The sequence below is a fragment of the Geospiza fortis genome, unplaced genomic scaffold, assembly GCF_000277835.1.
Source record: "Geospiza fortis unplaced genomic scaffold, GeoFor_1.0 scaffold130, whole genome shotgun sequence".
Taxonomy (NCBI): domain Eukaryota; kingdom Metazoa; phylum Chordata; class Aves; order Passeriformes; family Thraupidae; genus Geospiza; species Geospiza fortis.
Window position 1 is genome coordinate 3550725 of NW_005054300.1, and position 21715 is coordinate 3572439.

The 21715-nt window shown below is 42.0% G+C and overlaps 1 protein-coding gene across 1 annotated transcript in view; it reads right to left on the reverse strand.

Moving 5' to 3' along the window:
• Positions 1 to 18870, reverse strand: part of SORCS3 (sortilin related VPS10 domain containing receptor 3) — a 180806-nt gene extending 161936 nt beyond the window's left edge. The window contains exons 1-2 of the mRNA XM_005416385.2: positions 18844 to 18870; positions 18100 to 18167 (exon numbers count right to left, since the gene is read on the reverse strand). Coding sequence (XP_005416442.2) covers positions 18100 to 18167; positions 18844 to 18870 — 95 coding nt within the window. The remainder of the gene's footprint in view (positions 1 to 18099; positions 18168 to 18843) is intronic.
• Positions 18871 to 21715: the final 2845 nt, after the last annotated feature.

A 21715-nucleotide genomic window follows, 5' to 3' on the forward strand; every position in this document is an offset into this window, starting at 1 on the left:
GGGTCAGCCTTGTCCCCTGTGTCCAGCCTTGGGGCTGGCTGCATCCAAGATGCCTCCAACATGGAATCTTAATGATCTCTCTTACAGCAGCACCAAGCTTAAGTAAAGATTCTCCTTTCCCTCAAGCACCAGCTTTATCCAAGATCCACGGAGAACAGAGCCTCTGTCTGCCCCCTCCAGGGATACACTCATCAGCCACGAAGCCTTTGGCAGAACTGAAAAGGAAGAATGCCTCCTCAATCCTCAGTCTCATAAAGAAAAATTCCCTTTCAAGGGTCTTTTAAAGATTAAAAAAAAAAGTCATCCACATGAATGAGCCAGTGCTTTATTTCATCCCCCTGAATTTTTTTGCCCTCAACTCTTTTTGCTAATAATTATAATGCCATGAAAGGGAAAGCGAGGAACAAAGAGCTCCAATGCCTGGGTTTCATCATCCAGGAATCATGGCTGCAATTTGAAATGTCACAGGTGCTGAGGCTCTCAGATATATAGCAAATCAGCCTGTCTTTCAGCATCACTGAATTTGGCCAACTCAGCCCAGAGTCCATTTGCTGCAGCATCAAAAATGAAACGCAGTTCTAGCAGCAATGCAAATCAGATCACATAATTGACAGACTATAAGTATTAGTAAAGACTGAGTATGTTTCCAGCCAAGAAGCAATACTTCAAACTACACTGGGGACTCAATGTAGAAATTATTGAGTAAGATTCTCTGGACTGCACTATACAATTAGATTATTACCATTACTTCTTCTCTGTGCTTTAAATCCATGAATCTGAGGATGTGCAGAGCTGCACTTCTACACAAAGTACCTTTCCGAGAATTTTCTTCCCACATTATAAACTGGAAAATGAGAAATCTGAGGACATTGGATTTGTTGCCATTTGTCAAGAGAAGAGTTGCCCAAACAGGAATGATAAGAGCAGAAAAATCTGCTGCATTATGAAAAACAGCTAGTCTTTAAACAGGATGTGAGTACTTGCTTGGGGAAGTAGAGGGCTTTTCCATTCAGTCCACAAAAGCACAAAGAGCTAAAACCTGATAAACTCAGGCTAGGCAAGCATGGGTAAGAAGGCATTTTTCTCTATTTTGTGTGGGTTTTTTTAAAAACAGGAAGGGAAACTGTTCCAGCAGACTGTACTAATGGATAAGGTAAATTCTTCATTGCTGCCGATTTTACAGTCAAGATAGGATGTTGTCCCAAGAGTTGTGCTCTTGATCAAGCAAATGTTAGATGAGGAAATAATCTCTGCTTAATGTCTATGACCGATTTTCTTCTCCTACATGATCTTGCACAGTGTTTGAGTACAATGCTCCTTCTGCCTTTATAACCTAGAAATTTCTTAATAGTTCCACATCCATGAGTCACCAGTGACACAGTTAGTACTTCACATCTTATCCCCATAGTTGCTTCTAGACAATTTTTTCATTTTATTTAGGATTACACCCAGTATTTCTGAGGAAGGCTCTAGTGTCAAGATTCCTTCTCTAAAATGTATCTTCCCATGATAAAATCCCACTCTATATACGAGTATAGAGTATATACTCTATATACAATCACTTGGTAATTTTGCTCTGTGAAGGAGGGTGACTCTGAGAAAGCAAAGCGACAGTCTGTTCCAGTGAACAAGGTCCTAAGACTCTCTTTATATTGTGATCTCTCATACTTGACCACCGTGAGATAAATAAAGTCACTATCAAGGAGTTCTTGCCTATATTCACCAATTTCCCTAGTACTGTATCTGAAAAATCATTCACTGCCTCACTTTACAAACACAACAGCATTTGCCATACCTCCATGCCTGTTTAAGAAAAAGAAGTGAGATGCTGAGCTGCTCAAGATCCCTCACATTGCAAACGCACCTTTCTGCTCTTCCACCAGCTATTCAGCCAGCACTGCTGGCTTGAACACAGCTGCTTTGACAGCATTCACATTTCCAGCATTACTCCAGCACCAGCCAGCTGATTTTTGCACTCTGTGGTCTCCACTCTGTAATCAGCTGGAGAGGGCATCCAAGAGGTGAGATAAGAATTTTTCATGTTCTCAAGCCATCAGACCCAAGATCCTATCAAACTGCTCATCTGCATTGCAATATTTTGTTTCTTGATGGGACTGAAATCAGAACAGATGATCTGCAGAGAGCATGGCCTCAGTGTCAAGTTAACACCTTTTATTCCATATTGTCCAATTTCCATGCTGGCTTCACTACCCTATTTACATAATATTCTAATGGACACATTTCAAGACAAGGTAGGATAGGTCACAAGATGCTGATAGGTAAAAAGTGTGCTGAATGCACTCAAGGAAAAATTTTTTCAAGCTCCTCTCAGCTCCTTCCATAGTCAGCTTCTAATATGAAGCCTGTTGTACTGCTTTCCCCAAGTGATGTGGGTAAGAGGTTCTCCTATAACTGGAATACAGACATAGGGTTAAGAAAAATCCACCAATGTCTGCCCTCCCTCCCAAAGGCATGACTAACCAGCAGACATCTACCTCAAAGGCTAACATGTACCTTAAGTCCTTTAAAATGGACACTCCTCACCTTCCCAAGAAATCCATGCTCTGCTTTAAGGGTGTTTTTCCTAAACCTGCCTCTGCACTGCTGCAAAATACTCAGTAACTGGAGAATAGGTATTGGGAGGCCAGGCGGGGGAGGGAATGATTATGCTGTATATATTTGCATACTTACAGGACTGCTGTAAGAACAAAGCGTCCAACTGTTTTTCCTTAACTGAGCTATTGTAGCCTGGCACCTCTTTTCTAAAATTAGCTCCACTTACAGATGTTGCCATAGTATTTGTTGCCATACCAAGGCACACTTCATAGGTGATGTCATTTGTCATAAAGCAGAATGCCAGAGCTGTTTACCAGTTCTGAGCCTTGCTCATTTCTTAAAGCAAATCTGTCACCTCCAGAATTACCCGCACAGGCTATGGATTATTGGAAGTTTTGAGGGGAAATCCTGCCTGAGCTCTGCAGTTCAGCATCTGCACCCAGCAGCCAGAGCCCTGCCCTGACACCCAGCTCTTGCCAGCTTCTCCTGAGGTAGATGGTTCCCACAGGGCTGCCCCAGGGTTAGCTCAGGGGATTTTCTCAGGCTAAGTAGCTGATATATGAAGACATGTTTCTCTTCATTACTTTTACAAGACCTGACCCAAAGTCTCTGGAAAAATGCCTGGAAACACTCTGACTTCCTTAGAATCATAGAATAGTTTGGGTTGGAAGTGACCTTTAAAGGTCATCTAGTCAAATCTCCTCCAAATTTGGAGACTACATTAGTGACCTACATCTAAAATAGGTTTCCTGTACATATTTCCTCACTCCAGATTAAATAATCATTGTACAATCCATAGCCATGCTCAGATTTTTCATATTTCTACGACTAAGTTCCCTTGAAACTTCTGAGAAGGATCTGCACCTCAGACAGCAGTCAAGGAAATTCTGGGGGTCTGGATTTCTTGCTCTTGCACTCGCTTTCTACCACTTCTGGAATCAGATGTATGATCAAGTACTTTTGAAACATTTCCCTTCACATTGGGCCAACTTTTTGCAAAAGCTGGAACCAGAGTTGAATTTCTGACATGTTTTCTCCTTGTCCTTACTCCCAAGATCCCTTGCAGATTTTTCCAAGACCAAAGGTGAATTTCTCTACATGTTCACATGTAGAGAAAAATAATCAATGTTGTTCTGACTTCAGTCAGCCCTGAAGTGTACTCTCAGATTTCTGCTGCACAAAATGGTTTAGAGAAAACATCCAGCCTGTAAGACTCTAACCAGATTTTTTTCTGGATCATTTGCCCACAATGAAAACTCTCAGAGAATAAGCAGCCGGAGAGAGAGATAGATGACAAACACATTCCAAAATAATAACAACAATGCATTTTCCTTCTGCTGAACAGGCAGAGGCCCTGGGCCAAATTTCAAAGAGGAGTCAAGTGCAACTCATGTTTTTCCTGGCCCTTTCACCTACACAAGTTGCTTTACTTTCACAGCATCCTGGACTCCCCTTACATTTCAACACGTTGTTGACAACTTGCCCATTCCATCCCTTGTGAATTTGCACACATTGCAGACCGTATCTTAAACAGTCAAAACACAGAATTATAAAAGGGAAGCAAGTGCAGAAACCAGCCCGTCAGCCCTCATCACTCCACACACTCATTTTCCATACAGAGATCTGGAAAATTGCCTTCACACACTGCACTGTAGCCACCATCCTTGCTTGCGTGGGCCATGCATAGCTGCACACCTTCCTGACCAGGCACAATAACAGATGGTTTTACAAGAGGTGCTTGTTCAGACACTCAAGTTGGGAACAGCCAAACACTGGCTAGAAAACCACAGCCATTGTGTGCAGCACCAGCCCTGCTCCCCTGTACTCTGAGCCAGCACAAGTAGCAAAGGCTCTGCGCCTCTGAGTGTCTGAGAGAGCACAGAGCAATCATAACATTTAGATTCATAAGATTAAGGTCACTTTATGAAATACTTCTAAAGGGAAATCCTTTAGAATTTAGAATCCTTTGGTGCCTCCCCATCTTGTTTACAACCTCCTTACCCTGAGAACTATAATTCACATGAAGAAAAATAAAACCAAGGAAAATTGTACCTTATGCTCCAGCTGTTCTTCGAAAACCTTGTAAGCCATTACACGTTAACTGAAATTCATTGAAGTCATTAAATCCATTTTTCCCCAAAGCCAGCTCTCTCCCTGAACACCCTCTGCTGTTGGAAATGGCAAAGAGAAACAGTGATAGGACCTATTTATGCCTGTTTGAAGGTGAGTCTATACTATCTGATTTTTAATTCCAATCTATCCACCACAATCAGGTACACCACACTGGTCCCTCAAACCACATGTTCCCAGCAGCCTGACCACTGTGGCAGTGTCAAATTCCTTCTCTCCACTTACAAAGGCACCTTATGCTAACTTTAGAGCACCACTTTCCAAGATCAATGATAATTGACTGATTAAGTATGCCTAATGCTGCCAGAATGTGAGCTGATTGTGTAATGGTGCTAATTAGTAACTGCCAGAGCTCATTCCAATTATTAACCTTTATGAATGTCATTTTTGAAGATAACAGTTTGCAACACAGCTTACTGCAGCATTTGTAATGGTTTTTGTCACATGGGATGAGAAGGAGCACAGTGACCAATGAAGCTGAGATAAAACACAAGAAAGGAGTCCTAAGAACAAAGGATTCTGACTGGCTTTCTGCAAGTGATACAGGGACTTTAACAATAGAAAACTGGAATATCTGTGCTAAGGAATTCAAGAACCCAGTTTTCCACAAGATCTGAGCTCCTCAATAACACCACTGCCAAGCATCCCTCAAAAGCTTCCTAACAGTGCAAGTACCAAACCAATTCCAGATGTACCAGAGGGACATAGCAAAGTGCCATGTCCAGTGATGCTCTGGAACCAGACAGACATCAGAAGAACAAGTTTGCTATTCCATACTGAGGGAAAGTACCATTCCCATGTCTGCACAGGCACAACACTGATTCTTCTGATATGTTATGTGACAGAGGATATTTCATGACAAACCACACCATGCACCCTGCTTGGATCAGATTCAGCTAACAACTAAGTTAGACCACAGCCTCCTTAACTTCACTCTCATCTGTCCCCTAAACAAACCATGTGCACTGTCACTATTTAAAAGGAGCACTTTCAAAAAGGAAATATGGACCTCTTTTAAGTCTTCTACAACAGATGGGCCATGTTCTTGTGCCCATCACTGTTAAAAAGCCACAGGACAACAAACATACAGAAACTTTTCAGGTGGTGTGACTAAAACCCCTCAGCCCCTACAATTAGGTAGTGTTGGTGCAGACCACTCTCCAAGCCTCAGCAAGGCAAATGGTCCATAGTCCCCCCTACCATATACTCTTCCAGAAAAGTAACCCCAAAGCTCTTCTTCCTTTGTTCCCCATGCCTTGTACAAAATAGAAAATGCACACTTGGGGGTAAAATGCTAAATGTTCTGTGGTAACTCTGTATTCCTCATAGACATCCCTTTTATCTTTATTGGTTACCCATAATAGAACCAATGGGATTTTAATCTTCCAGGGGACATTTATTCTTTACTTTGCTAAAGGCACCCTGAATGATGTACCATGGTCTACTGCTTACTCTGTAGCTTAACTACTCCATGGCAATATAACATTATATCTGAAACTTGACATTTGAACAGATGATCTTACTCCCCTGGTTTTCCTCAGACACACTTACAGCTGCAAGTAATCCAAAGAAAGGACAAGGTTTCCCACAGAATGGCTTTACAGAGACTTGTGTCTGGGGCACCTCATGGTCAAGCTTTTCTGTGATCCCTGAAGTAATTACACAAGACCCAGAGGGATCATACTTATGATTTTTCAAGGAAACTCATACACCCCTGTGTGGTGATGGATGTTATGTGATTCTCTTGTTTCCACACCAAGACCTGGGGCATATTACCTGTGTATGAACTACCCTTTTCCAAGCTGCCCTGACTTGTGCTCTGAACCTGCTGCCTACTCATCACCCCCAGGACCAAAAATCACAACCAGGCTTCCTTCTTAAAACAAATGATTCCTACAATTTCTAACATTTCAGAGAAAGAGGTGCAAGAGGACCAATGTGCATTTCTCTTTCCATGGGGCTGATTACTCTTTTTGAGCTCAGACTCCCACAAGGCCAGAACCCAGGCCCCAGTGATGCGTTGCTCTTTCTTTCTGCATAATTCTCTCCAGGCACAAGTCAGGACTTTTCGTAAAAAGAGGGCCCTGCACTCCTGGCAGCAGTTACAAATAGCTGGAGATTGTTGCATTTTGAATGCACCAGAACTCACCCAGGTCAGTTCACAGAGCATCTCTCAACCCTGGACAAACTACCTGATTTTGGGGTAAGGCTTGGCAGTAAGAGCTGTATTAACAGCCCAGCCATCTTCCTCTTACCTGTCTCCTATTATCATCTTCCTCACAGATACCCTGAGCTAGACTACAAGATCCAGAAAACAACATTTAACAGTCCTGTTACAGAGGCTAAAGGATATTTTTGGATTTATCATCAACTCAACCTTTCCAATACACCACCAGATTTTTGCATGCCTGATTAGACCTGCAGGATGCTGAATGTCCAGCTGCTAGCCTGCTTCCAGATTCAGGCATCTGGACAGCAACCTTCAGGGAAAACTGGATATAACTGACTACTAATATTTATGGAGTCAATTTTCTAAAGTAACTGGCCTTCAAAGACCCAGAAACAAGGCCTAGCAATCTGGTTACAGAAAGGCCTCACTAGTCTTTCTACAGTTTTTGTTCAGAGGTAGAAATCCTAAATGTAAAAATGCACTAGCTTCCCACGATCTAGCAGTTTACAAGAGCTTTCATTTTCACTTGGTCGGGCATATACTGTAAAAGATTTGGCTGACAGATTTTACAGATGAAGCACATGTGTTAAGTCAATAAATCAAAGGCCGCCTTCCAGGCTGGGGAAATGTAGCCCTTTGTAAATATTATCTGGAGAAGTGACCACTTCATATGGGCATTTTAACTTCATTAGAAGCCTAATGAATCTACCATGGACATAATGAGAGAGACAGACCAGACTACAAGAAAGATGGAAGGATTTCTTGCAAGTTTTTTAACAGCTTTTCTCCATCCTTATGATTATTTATAGCGATTATAAAATGGCAGTGCATTTGAGGAAAAAAAAAAAGAAATAAACCACCACAACATAATAAAACATCAATATAAACAGACACAACCATGTTGAAATACTAAAGTACTAAATTCTACAAGCTGCTGTACAAAGCATCCAAGATTTATGGCTTGATCTGAAGCCTAACTGGAAAGAACAGAAAAGCCAAGGGAGGAAGCAGATGGGAAGAGAAAGGAAAAGAACAGCTTGGTTCAAGAGAAATCTTGTAAGGTGATGCAAAGCCTACCTTCAGTGTGGATGGGGCACTGCCCTGCAGCACTGGAGCAAACACAAGGTGGCACCAACACAGAAATGTTCTGTGCAAGAACCTGGGGCTCCTTATGCAGGCCTGACTGCCTAGACAGTCCGTGGCAGTATCTATCTCTGTCTGACTCATCAGAGGCCAGGGAATTTCTGAGCCATAGATGAAGTCTTTGCACATACTACAATCCTTGAAAGATTTTGTCTCTGATTCCAGGAACCCATCTAAAACATGAATAGAACCAGGCTCCAGCAAGGAGATGCACAGATTAAATACATATTGTCCTAAGAACCACATTCTTCTACTGGCTCTGAACCTTAGGTCAATGCTTCTTTATTCCTTTGGAACCAAAGAATTGGTGAGGTTGGAAGGAATCTCTGGAGCTCATCTAATCCAACCTCCTGCTCAAGCAAGGCCACTTAGAAGACATTTGCCCACAGTCAGTCCAGATAGCTTTTGAATATGTCTAAGGATGGACACACCACAACCTCCTTAGACAACCTCAGCCAGTGTTCAGTCACTTACATAGTAAAAAACGTTTTCCATCACATTCAGAGGGAACATCCTGAGTTTCAGTTTGTGCCCATGCATTGTCTCTTGTCCTGTCACTGGGCAGACACCTAAAAGAGTGTGGCTCCATCTTCTTTTCCCCCTGCTTTGAGGAATTTGCACACTTTGATGCAATCCACCAGTCCGACTCCAGCCTTCCCTTCTCCAGACTAAAGAGCTCTCCCAGCCTTTCTTCCTATGAGATGTTCTACCCACTCACTTTAGTGTGAACCCGTCCATACCACATAACATTGTAAGATTTTTAACATACTCTTTTCTGGCCACCTCCTCTCCCAATCCTAGTAGATGAGACTCAGTATGGAAGCTCTTATGTAATTTATTAAGAAAGTTTTATTTTTCACTAATCTATTTGCATATTTATAAGCAAATTTAATGTGTGGTTTTCATTACTACTGGCACAGATTCCCATTGAATGCATTCCCTACTAATCTGTGCCAACGAAACTCCTCTGCACAGCAAAGAGTGATCAGAAAAAGACATTAGTAAGGTCAAAACAAATTCAACTTTACGTGCGGCTTCCTGCAAAAAGTTTTGCAGTCGACATCCAGATCTCATTAGAATGTAAGATTAGATAACTCAACAAAAGGAGCAGCTCTTTAAGGAGAGCAGTGGAATTGCTGCTCCAAATGATAAAAGAAGAGATGGAGGAGTCAATTCCTGTTAACAGGTGCGGCTCTGCTGATGCAGCAACAGTCACAACACCCACAGGATCTGCAACAGCAGGTTCTTGGCTACAGACTCCCTCCTGAGTGCTGCCTTGCTGCTTCTAAACAAGTAGGCAAAGCATTACAAACACACTTCACCTGCCAGCCCTGACAAGATGACTTCATAGGGACAGCGAGGCTTCAAAAGAACATTTGCTCTTGGCAAAGCTTCCTCTGACCTGCTCCACCAAAGCCCCAGAACTGAATGCCTGGGAACATGACCAGAGCTCGAAATTCATTGCTGATGAGATAGGATGTCTCCTTTCTTCAGGAGCCATAACCAAAGAAATTCACCAAAAAGGATAGAAAAGCTATAATAATTATAGCATATATTAGTTGAGAACACAGGGACAAGCATATTCTTCCAGCTTCCTAGAACACTGCATTTTTTTCCACAACAAATTTCATTAGTTCACACTGAGTTCCTAATGCTTATAAATCTACACTGGAAATATCTTTTGGCATTAAATTCCCTAAATTTCCCAGTTTATTATCTAGTTTTCTGGAATGGTATGACTAGAGATCAGAACAGGTCTAAGTGTCCATTGACCCAGCTGAGTGCCTAAAAGGACTGGCTTAAAATTAAATTATGCCAAAGATATTTTTGGTCAGGTTTTCTTTTTTTTATTTTGGGTTGTGCTTTTTGGCGTTTCTTTCAAGCTACTATTTCAAAGAGTACTTCCAGGCCAATGAAACACCTTTACTTGCAAAATGTGGTAGCATCCAAGAGATACCAAGTGATGGAGATCCCACCTGTGATGCAGAAGACTCAAATCCCTTGTTTGAATAAGATGGTCACAGTAGACACACCAAATTACAAATATTTGTGTTACCTGTTAATCTGCCACAGAATATTCTTGGGAAAGTATATGAAAGAGATAAAACATAGCATGATTTCTTCCCAGGGTCTGTCATCCAGTTCTCTGGACTTCGAGATCTCCAGATCCCAAACCCACTAAAATACTGTGGAATATCACATCTCCAGCACAATCTCAGCAATTCCATTAGAATACTTAAAGCATGAGAGCTCATTGCTGACAAATAGATAACAAAAAAAAGATGTTTCTGCAACTCTGATCCAAAACCTGTAGACTTGTCTGTTCCTTCATTGTTATAAAACACTATTACGTTATTCAGCCACCAGCAGAAATATCCTCCATTAATTCACTGAGTCCCCTTTTGAAATCCATTTATGCTTTTATTATTTCTGCCTCACAGCGTCCTGTAGCAATGAGTTACACAATGTAATTACTTGAGGAATAAAAAAGCATTTCCTTTTATACTTATTCAGAGCAAGGGCTTGAACTTGGATCTTCCACACATAAGATTAGAATGAGTCTCTCCCTGGAGAGATTCTCAGTATCTCCTGTTGCAGCTCTTTTGTAGAATATAAATAATTCAGGAGAGACGGCTGGGGCTCTTACCTGAATTGTGGAAAATTAAAGCAAAACACAGCTTGTTTTTCTCTCTGTACATTTTGTTTGTAATTCCACTTTCATCCTAAGAACGTTTCCTCAACAAGTTAGGAATTTGATAAATTGCCTTTTCTTTTTGCTTCCCTGTATTCAGCCAGAAAACAAGATGCATCCAAAAGTTCCCAGGTCTACTTATTGAAAGGAGCATCCCAGTAGCCCAGTTTTTGCTATGCGATCAACACATACGTACAAACACATAAGCTCTCCAGGTATATTCAAAGTGCACATTCCCCACCCAAACACATCTGCAGCATCCACTGTCAGTGACCAGCCCAGTCCTCTCACAGCCACACATTTGAACATCAACAACTTCAGCCCTGTTTTCAAGCTGCAAGATCTGTGTAAATGGGGCACAGAGTGGGGATGCGTAGCACAGGTTAGACAGGAATTACCTGCACATGAAAATGTGAACCCCTGTGCTCCCACCATTCAACACCAAAACGAGGTTCTGGGGCAGAATGCAGAAAAAGCCAAGATTTACCTCTTCAGAGATTCACAGGTATAAATAAATAAAGCCTGGGCATTTATTTTTAAAATAGCAGACTATCCAAAACACCATTACAATCTACAGTTCTGTTTTTATTCATTCTCTCCAATTCAGTAGGAATTTCACCAAAGAGTAGGGATGAGCAGATGCAGGAAGCAGCACATTAATAAATCAAAAGTGTCATTAAAATTTGTAAACTAGTATCTTCTGGGAAGTCTTGGCAATTAGTCTCAGAGCTTTCTTGGCAAACAAAAAATTAATAAATCCAAAAGGCCCCCTGTCTGATGACATTCCCACCCCCACAGAAAGGTCACTAATGAAGCAATTAAGAGACACAACAAATGGACCAGTCAGCAGGCTGGCTCACAAAAGACAAATGAGCTTCATGAAACAAGAGGACTAAGACATCTTAATAAGCAAAGGTGGGACTTCAAACCACACACCACCCCAAGACACATATAAAGGCTTTTAGATTCATTTGCTGGGATAATGCTTTTTACGTGATTTTGCAGCGGCCCCCTTGGTCTCCACCATCTCTGAGGCAACATTAACACAATTACAGCAAGGAACCACCAGAAAGCAAAGGTGTGAACATTATTATTCTATTTTTGGAAAATCCTGTGGGATATAACAGGGTTAGGGAAACATGGGGAAGGAGACAAATGAAACTTCTCTACAGAAGTTAGGCTTATACTTAAAAAATAAAGTATTAAAAAAAGGAAGTCTTATCTTCATTACTATTACTGATTTTGCCTAATCCTAAAGCATAGCCCTGAATTTAAGATAAGCCTAATAATTTTTATTATTGGACATTTAAAACAGTTTTAACTCACACTATCCCTTTGTTGTAATGACAGCATCTCCTTCTAGTATTAACTGCAAAGAATGTATTCTCTGGGCACTACCTGGGGCTCTGGTGCATTTGAGGAGGGCTAAACCTATGGTTCATTCTGTTCAACTCCTTGAATTAATTTTTTTTTAATTACCATGAATCATCCCATTCAGCTACACACAGCCCAAGCAAATCTGATCAATCCCTTCCTGACATCCACAATTAAATATTTGTTTAGATCACACTGTTAAACTAAGAGCCACATTTTCATTTGGCAGCAGCTGGCCAATATGCAGCTACTGTGCAAGTCCCAAAGGGTTCCAGTGTGGCTCCCATGCCAAGGTGACATCTATGACTGCCAGCCAGGATGAACTGGACCAGGCTGAACTGGACCATCCACTGTGGGGGAACTACTAATCATCAAGAGTACTGGAGGTTAAGAACTGCATAATTCTGGGATTTTGCTGAAGGTGTGCACTGATTGCAACTCAGGGAGCTGGGAGCCTCGAGGAACAACTCTCACACCGGATTGTGGTCATCTGCTGTGGTTCCCCATTCCCTTGGCTCTTCAGCAAACACAGTCTGCACCTAACAGCTCTCAACCACAAAGAGTTTCATAGCTGGCTCACATAGCCTAAAAAACTCACCATTGTTAAGGTAAGTTATTTATACATTCTAGCCAAAAGCAACAATAGAGATGCCAAACTTTTAGTTGCCCTGGTTTTCAAATCCAAGAGAGATCAGGGTGCCTGCACACACAGCTGGCTCCTTCCCTCAACGCCCTGATGGTGGCTCACTGCAGATGCAAGAAACCCTTCTCCTCATCAGCACAGGATTTCTGCACTTTGCAGCATTATTAAAAAGTGCCAAAGAAGATGCAATAATGGGAAGCATTACTACTTTGAAAATCAGCTCCATTAATTTTACGCCTGAATACAATCATCCAGAAAATAGCACATATCGAAGATGCATGTCATCAGCATAAAAGTGGAAAATTATAAATGTAATCAAATTTGACAATACTGAGAGGAGATGTCAGCTGCTGGTCATGGAGACTGCATTTCAATACAGCAAACTGCAGGAAAACTGCAATGGCCCAGTGGAGCCAAACCAGTGCTAAACAAGAGGTTGTGGCACAAACCAGAATTTACCATTCATAATGCGGTCTAAATAATATATTGACACTGGGATAGAAATACTCTTAAGAAAGCTCTGTCATGACCTATTTCAGGTTTAGCTTGTTTTACAGGGGATGATACGGAAATTTGAGACATGCTTTTTGAATCTCCTGATCCCTGACTTCTTTACTCACCAGTCTTAGAAGCTGCTCCATCTGGAGCAACCAGACTAAGCCTCAGTTCCCAAAGGGCACGTCATAGAATTCACAGAATCACTGGGTTGGAAGAAACCTTAAAGATCATTGAGTCCAACCCATGCCCTAACACCTCAACTATACCATGGCACCGAGTGCCACAGCCAGTCTTTTTTTAAACACATCCAGGGATGGTGACTCCACCACCTCCCTGGGCAGAACATTCCAGAACTTTATCACTCTTTCTGTAAAAAACTTTTTCCCAATATCCAACCTGTATTTCCCTTGGTGCAGCTTGAGACTGTGTCCTCTGGTTCTGTCAGTGCTGGCTGGAGAAAGAGACCAACTCCCACCTGGCTACAACCACCTCACAGGGAGTTTTAGAGAGTGGTAATGTTCACATGACACCACATTCACCCTTTCCCACCTAGAGCAGCCCTTTGAAGGAGGCTCTATGTGCCACACACCAACCTAGGACATGGAAATCAGCGTGAGCCGGGAAATTTCTGCAGTGCTAGAGGTACACTGGCACATGCTGGGGGTCTCTGGGGACTGTGGGAGGCTTAAGAGGCAATTCCATGGGAGGAAACAACGTGAAGCCCTCTGGTATTTCAAACAGAGCTGAATGAAACAGCAATGGACCACATGAGGCAGCCTGCAACCAAGCTGGGGGGTTTTACTCCTCTCTGCTCCAAACTAGGGCTGCAGCTGCTGCATTTTGCAGCTGCCTCTATTAAAAAAGCTGAAAGGGTTTTTTTCTAACTCAACAAAGAGACTGAGACAACAGACTAACCTCTTTAGGCACAGCAGCCACAAGAGTGAAAAAAAAAATGCTTGGGGATTTTTGACTGCTGCCATGGAGACATAATTTCTTCGTTAATAAACAAGAAAAAAAATATAAATTTCTTCATCGGCATTTTAGCCTCTTAAATAGAAATAGTTAGTCACAATTTTGGGTTAATGCATGGGCCAGCATTATGTACAATCAGATAATTTAGCCAGGAAAACAGCCAGAGGAGGGGAACTCCAGGGGACCCATCTGAGGTGGGTAAAATGGTAGCAGGGACTCAGAGCTGACACATGGAAGTGCTTGCACTTTGGAAGAAAATCTAAACTGCTCCCCACTGCCCAATTAGCTGATGTGTTGCAGTCATGGCTGTGGCATTGATCACAAATAGCTCCTTGCTCACTTGTGCCTCTCCTGTCTTCTGCATCACCCTATTGTCTCTCTATCTTCACCTGAGATTGAGAACTCCCTTGAGATGGAAGCTGTCTTTTTAGCTACTGCAATCCAAATAAATAAAATAAAGGAATACATTCCTGATTACTAAAGCAGGCAACAATGGAAAACCTTTCATTCCAGTTATCTTAGCAGAAAGAAACTGCTCAATACACATTGGTTGAAACAGTTGAAAACATTCTAAATACTCCAATATCAACTTTAAATACTTATCTAGAATGTTCCCACAACCCTATCTCAATACTGTACAGTTTAACAATTCCTCTGAAGAGCCTGGCACCTACTCTTTAGAGAGTTCATATTTCATACAGATCACTCCTGTATGCTTACAGTTCCTCATGGACAATGAAGTTTGATGCAGGGATCCTGGCCTACAGAGAGTCTGGGAATTAGAGGTGCTCCAACAGCACTTTAAATCTGTAAACTTATATGGTTTTGATTTGAAGGGATTTTTTTTCCTTTTGTTGATGGAGAAGAGGTGTTAGTGGGGTGAAAAAAAATTCTATGGAAAGCATATGGCCATCCCTTAATTCATTTTTTTTATTTAAAGCAAGCAGGATTCTTTACACAGTTAGATAATTCACTAGGCAATGAGAACTGATGAAGGGTTTGCATGTCTAAAAGCTTAAATAATTTTTACAGTTATATTTGTTGACCTATGAAAAAGACATCTCTCCAGAAATTCATAAACAACTCACACCGTCACAAGTATAGTAAAGTAGCAATAAAGTAGCTTCCTTTCATAGGAGGAAAATTATCACCTCCACTCAACTCAGTGGGAAAAACAAAAATCTAAACCACAACTGACAGGTATCTCCTGTGATGAAGAAGAGATGTGGCATTCACAAGGAAGAGGGGGTGTGTGGCTGTGTGTTTTTTCCTTGAAGCTGGCTGCTTCAAGGCTGGCTGCTTCAGTAGCAATAAAGACCTTTTGTGTGATTGTTTGAGCCCCAGAAGAATGAATTTGGATATTAGAGCAATGTTTGTGTTCTTGCATTCAAATGCTGACTAGAATTTCCCCTGTCTAAACTCATACCAGCCTGATACAGGAGCAGTTTTCAAATGTAACTTCTAATTCTCCTCTCTTCCTCTGCTGCTCTCACTCCCTTTTTAAATAACATACAGGATGTTTTCCTATTGATTTACTTGTTTTTCTATTTAGATGCAGGGATTAGAAATTCTTTTCATATGGCAATTCAGTTTTCCATTAAAATAAGCCTCTCATGCTATAAACCCAGGGGGAACTGAGGAGGAGATTTTGATGCAGGGAGCAGGTGGAGGCAAGATGGTATTTGGAGATTGCATTGCACTCTGCTCTATCTCAGCATCCTCTGCTGTGTAATTCATTGCTCTCTGCCACAAAAGCCACACTGCTCTCTTGTGAAGGCAACTGTATTTGCCAAGTGGTCAGGATAGATATCAACAGCACCACGGCTCAGATGGGCAGGCTCAGACTCCTGGCTTAGTCATATTTCCATAACACAGGAAAAAAAAAGCCAAACCCCTTGGAAATGTACAGATCATCTTTTGATACACAGTTGAAGTTGCATTCAGTTTGTGATCTGTCTACAAAAAATAACTAAAGAAAGCAAACCTCTTGCCAGGAGGCTTACATTCATTCTGCAACGACAAATCCTCCTTTTAAAATTTTCAGGGTCTCAAAAACGAAAATATTTAAAAACACCAATTTAAATAATGAAAAGATTCAGGGCCCTAAATGTGCAAATAGAACAGGAAATCCCAAGAAAAGGAGTATTCCTCTGGCTTATTTCTTACACTTAGTATCTATTTGCATTTCTACAATGTCCTTTGCAGAGAAACTCATAGATGCTCTCCAAGATTCCACACTCCCCTGTCAAGTAAAACATGGCTTATTCCTGAATTTTCCAAGCAGAAAATAAGGTTTAGAGCCCAGGAATCTACCTACTAGCTCTTACCCTGAGCTTTCCTCACAGACTTAGAGAGATCCTGAGAAGTTCTAACTTCTCAGCCTCTCTCAATCTCCAGGCCCCCCACTGGCCCCTATTTCACTGGAGACCAGCTGCAGAAGTGTTCCAGAACACACTCCCACAAAGCAGTGAGTTTTCCCAGCTGACCAAGTGCTGGATGCTTTCAATTGTATTGATGAATAATTACATTTCTATCACTTTGGGAAGCCTCCAAAAGGGGTGCTGCTATTACCTTTCTGCAGAGCTCAGGTGATGCTGCAAGCTCAGGGTAAAGACAAGGTTTGCCTGTTTGTTACATTATTTATGCAGGGCAGATTGTTTGGCAATTACATTTAAAGTACAATCACTCTGCCATTTGTACTTGCTACGTAAAGAGGCAAAAGTTTTTTAAGGCATTAATACCTTGAAAAGTACCAGGGTAAGTGGAAATGACTGTTCTCTCTTATTAGCTCCATGGTTATTTATACTTTTGCAGATTACCATGGTGCAGTGCAATTAGGCTTCTTAAGTACTGTTCAAATTGAGAAGTTTCAAGAGCTCTACTGAATAATTAACCCTTAAATACATTTACAGGAATAAACCCTCAGCAAATGGCCAAAGCCTGCTCCAAACAGAGGCTTTTAAATGCACTGTGAAGAAAGAAGTACAAGAGACCATCTGCCAGGAAGGGCTCACACTCAAGCAAAGGCTACAATGCACTGACCATTCCACCAACACCTTGAGCAGGTTTTACAATAGCTATAATACACCAGGTAAATCTACAACAAAGCACTTGGTCTCACCACCCCTGGCTGCCTTTTTTTCTATGTACCTAGGGTAAAAAACACCTGATAGCAATTCTGTTAAAGGCATACCACTCCACAGGCAGGATAAAACAAGTTGGTGATTTCAAATATCAGGGAACTGACCTGTTCATAGAGCTGAGTTTGGGGACTGATGGGATTTTAAGTTATTTCTTTATTTTAAATGCAGACACAGACTTCCAAACACACACTCTGTCCAGAAGCATGTTTCCCCCGGGCAGGACAGTCCATCTCCCATGCCAGACTAGGAACATGGCAGCTATGGACACCATCCAAGTACATCCACAGTGGAGAAGACACTGTGGCATCCCCAGTCATTCAGCAGCTACTCTCCTTACAGCCCAACACACAGTCACTACCAAGATGACCATCTTAGCTCACAGGGGTGAGAAACAGGGCTAGGATCAGCTAAGATTGTATCACACACTGTGTTTAATTCCTTCTCAGACACAGGTCTAGCAAGCGTGTACCCATCTGTAGAGCTTGTTCTCATTGCCAGCCTCACAGCAGAAAGAGGAACAAAGGGACTTGTTTAAGGACACTCAAAGGTGAGAAGAAAACCAAGGTCCTCTGTGTCAGGGAAGTGCCATTACATGATGAAACCCTCTAGTTTGCAGACCCCACTTCATTAAAGGAATGTGTCCTAATCTTGCATCCCTTTCCCAAAGAGCAGCTCCATTTGTCTCAGATTCTTTCTGTGATGAGCTCAGATACTGCCCCATGCCCACAGCCCGGGTCAGCCCCCAGACACAGTGCTGTGATTTCCATGTTCCACGTACCTCCACAGTGAGCTCTCCGTTACACTCCCCAAGTTGAAGTCGTAGAGCTTTGTCAGAATGAGAATCACCTAGAGAGGGGAAAGGGAGGGAGTGGGAAAGAGAAAAAGGGAAAAGAGAAGGAAAAAAAAGGTTGATGTTAGATTTTGTAACAATACAAAGGGCATCTGAAACCACCTAAAAGAGAGCTGAGCCTTTATCCATTAAAGTTGCAGTATTATAGGATAAAGTAGGTTTAAAAAACAAAATGGGAAATCATTAGCTTAGTGCATTGTATAACTAGCAACACTTATTTTAATCCCAAAATGTTTTGCATTTGAAATAAAACATGCCACCAGGAATTAATCAGACTTTGTGAGCTGACCTCTCTGCAACTATGATTATACAAATTCAGGAATGGAATCAAATGCACCCTTGTTAATTGAATAGTTCAATCTAAAATTACAGTCCATTTCTTTTGTCTCTCAACATTCTATCGTTAATTATTCAGTCTCCACAGAAAGAACTAGCAAGTTTTTTTATGTAGATCCCCATCCAGCAAAACAGTCCATCTTGCCTACAGTCAGCTTTGTTTTCTCCATCTGCTGTCACTGACTCCAGAGCATAGGAATTCCTACATGCCATCACCTTCCCACAGTGGTAAGAGGGACATGGAGTGTAACAATTCTGCTTATGCACTGAGCAGGACAGACCTTCACGTGGATCTTTAGTACCCAAGGACAGCCAGAGGCCGCAGGACTCACTGACTTTCTGGAGAAAACACTCCTGAGTCATGCCCCCGCAAAACTGAGGCTGGGGAAGAGGGAGTTGAGCAGTACATGGGGGACCACAGAGGAATATACTTTCTCTCTGATCTACCTGGTGCTGTGACCTGAGATTTCACAGGTAAATGTAATCCTCCTAGCTACAAGCTACAACGCCCAATGCCCTTCTCTCCAGAAAGACAGTTATACATTCCGATAGCTTTGGAGCCTCTGTGCAAGCTCCCAGGCTCACGTGGGATGAGGGAAGAGAGGGAAGGTAAGAGCATTTGAGAATCTGCTCCTTGCCTTTTTAGCATAACTAATGTCATACAGTTCATTCCCTTGGATTCTACAGGACCAGCCTCAAGGAAGAGCTCCAGGGCACCTCTTCATTTTTGTTTTGCATCATTTTAACATTTCAGCATCATTTCCTCCTTGCAGGATTCAAGCACAAGCCAGCTTCCCTCACATCTGCTCCAGCTGTGAGAGAGAGCAAAGTTTAAAGCTTTGCAGAAAAATGCCAAAGGATTAATCAATATCACAGCTGCTGCAGCACTCGTTTACTGTCAGCATAGTACCAGGAAAAAACCTGTTCAAATTGTAAGGGACCTTGGTACGTGACTATGCACTCAGTGCCCATCTTAATGACTTTAGAATAGATGCTCCAAGCATTCCTCCCTCTCCTGGATTCACTTTTACCATCCCCTATTGCATTTTTCCTTTCATTTCCCCACGCAGAGACCTTTAGGAAGAAGATAATAGCCAAGCTGCTTCCAGCAGGGTGTGAAAAGAAACCTGCCAGGCAGATTTGAATCAGCATATGCAAGTCCATGTCAGCTGAAACCAACACTATCCTATGGGGAAATAAGGCTAACATCCTTTTTAATGCAGCCTAAACCCTGCACACACCTTCCCATACAAAGGGGAAGAACCAGATGCAAGCTGCAGCAACCAAGGTTTGTATGGTTTGTGTGCCTCCACCCCTTCCACCCAGCAGGGCAGCTTTCTCCCAGCTAAAACCCAATGAGAATGACATTTTTAGGCTGTTCCCTATAATCCCACAGGCACTCAGCCAGCACTCCTCTCAGGACCCTCTAGGAAGCCATGCTCTATAGCACAAGCCCTGCCCTGCCTGAAATTGCACGCCTTGTATTGCTCACAGCTGGGGAGAGGTTTCACAAAGTTTTGAGTTTCAAAGTCTAAGCACATTGAAGATGGCTGAGTTCAGTGGATCCTGGATTTATTCCTGAACACTGTAAATAAAATCTCTGTGTCTTGATCAAATTTCAACAGATTCTACCTTATTTCCACCCTAAATTGCAATTACAACTAAAGGTAGCATCCATACTCTCCCAGCTCTTTGTGTCTCTCCCCAGATCTCCTATGCCCTATATTTTTGAATACATCACGTATCTATTACCACCCTGCAAATCCCAGGATAACAACAGCTTTACAGAAGTGGGCTGAATGCTACTCAGCTTCTGGGTATAAATTCATAGTAAAAGCAGGTTGTTTAGTATGACTTTTCTGGATTTTTGCCTGGGATGACTGACTAACATCCATCTCTGCTTGGTGATGCATGGAAAGCACAAGTATCCCTTGAGCAATGTCTTACACACAGTCCCAGGAAACTGAAGGAATTTCCTGGGGCAGTGGTAACACCTACAGCAACCTGTCCCTAAAATCACTCACTACATGAGCCCAGGACAGGCAACATTCCCACACCACTAACCCAAGCAGCTTCCACTCTGCTCTCGCTTGCTTTTGAGAAAAAACACCCCAGATTCAATAAAGACCACTCTTGTAAGGGTTTGGGAGTCTGAAAACCAGAGAGGATCTGAGAGTGTGAACACACAACCTTCCAAGAAAAGCTGCAAAAGCACTTTTCTCCTACACACTGCCACAGAGCAAACTCAGCTGCTCAGGGAACACCATGGGGCTGATTCACAGACAAGAGCCTGAGAGGCAGGGCTGGATCCTGAGCTGTTTCATGGGCTCTGTTTGACTCAGCTCTGCAGAGGAAACATCAAACCCTTCCAGAGGATATTCTGAGGCACCAGCAGGCTGCCCCAGCCATGCTAAGAAGAAACATGAGGCAGGGGCAGATGTGGGAAAGTACCAGATTTTCTGACATTGTGTTGTTTGAATGCTTTAGTTGAAAAAGGATGAAACAAAATAGAAGGAAAATTGGAGACATTTTCCAAAAGTGAATTCCGACAGGAAAAAGAAAAATAAGGAAGGTTTTTCCCTTTTTAGACTCAGGCTGAGACATTTGATTCCAATTTCTGCTCTGTAGTCAAAGAAGCTCAGCTTGTTTTTGTGAACACTAACAAATTACTTTTTTTTTCCGTGCCAGTGTAATTTTGCATGAAAATCTTGATGCTTTTCATTTTAAAAGCTGAATTCTATGAAAATTGGAGATTTTATAATTAAGGCACTATTTCAAAACAAAAGCATTTTCTTCCCCTGAACTGAGAGAAATCTGGAATTGCCACCCCATAGAAAATGCCCACTCTGCAACATAAATTAAAACATTTTGCTCTGGGGAAAAGAAATACAAATTTATTAAGTTCCAAGCAATTCAGAAACAGCAAAAACTTACACTTAGGCATTATTTAATCAAAATAAAGAAAACACCTTTATAGTGCCAAATTAACCTGTTTCTATTCATCAAACCAATCTTTCCAAAATTAATTCCAAGTCAGCTCAATGTTAAACTGCATTTTGCTATGGGATCATACTTTTCACTTCAGGAAATGCAGCTCAGATATGAAATTTCCTCATGTCCTGCAGGCTAGGCTCCACACACTACACTGTGCTTCCCAGGACACCCCAGGGCAGGTATCCCTTGGGACACCAAGCAGCTCAGCTGGTTG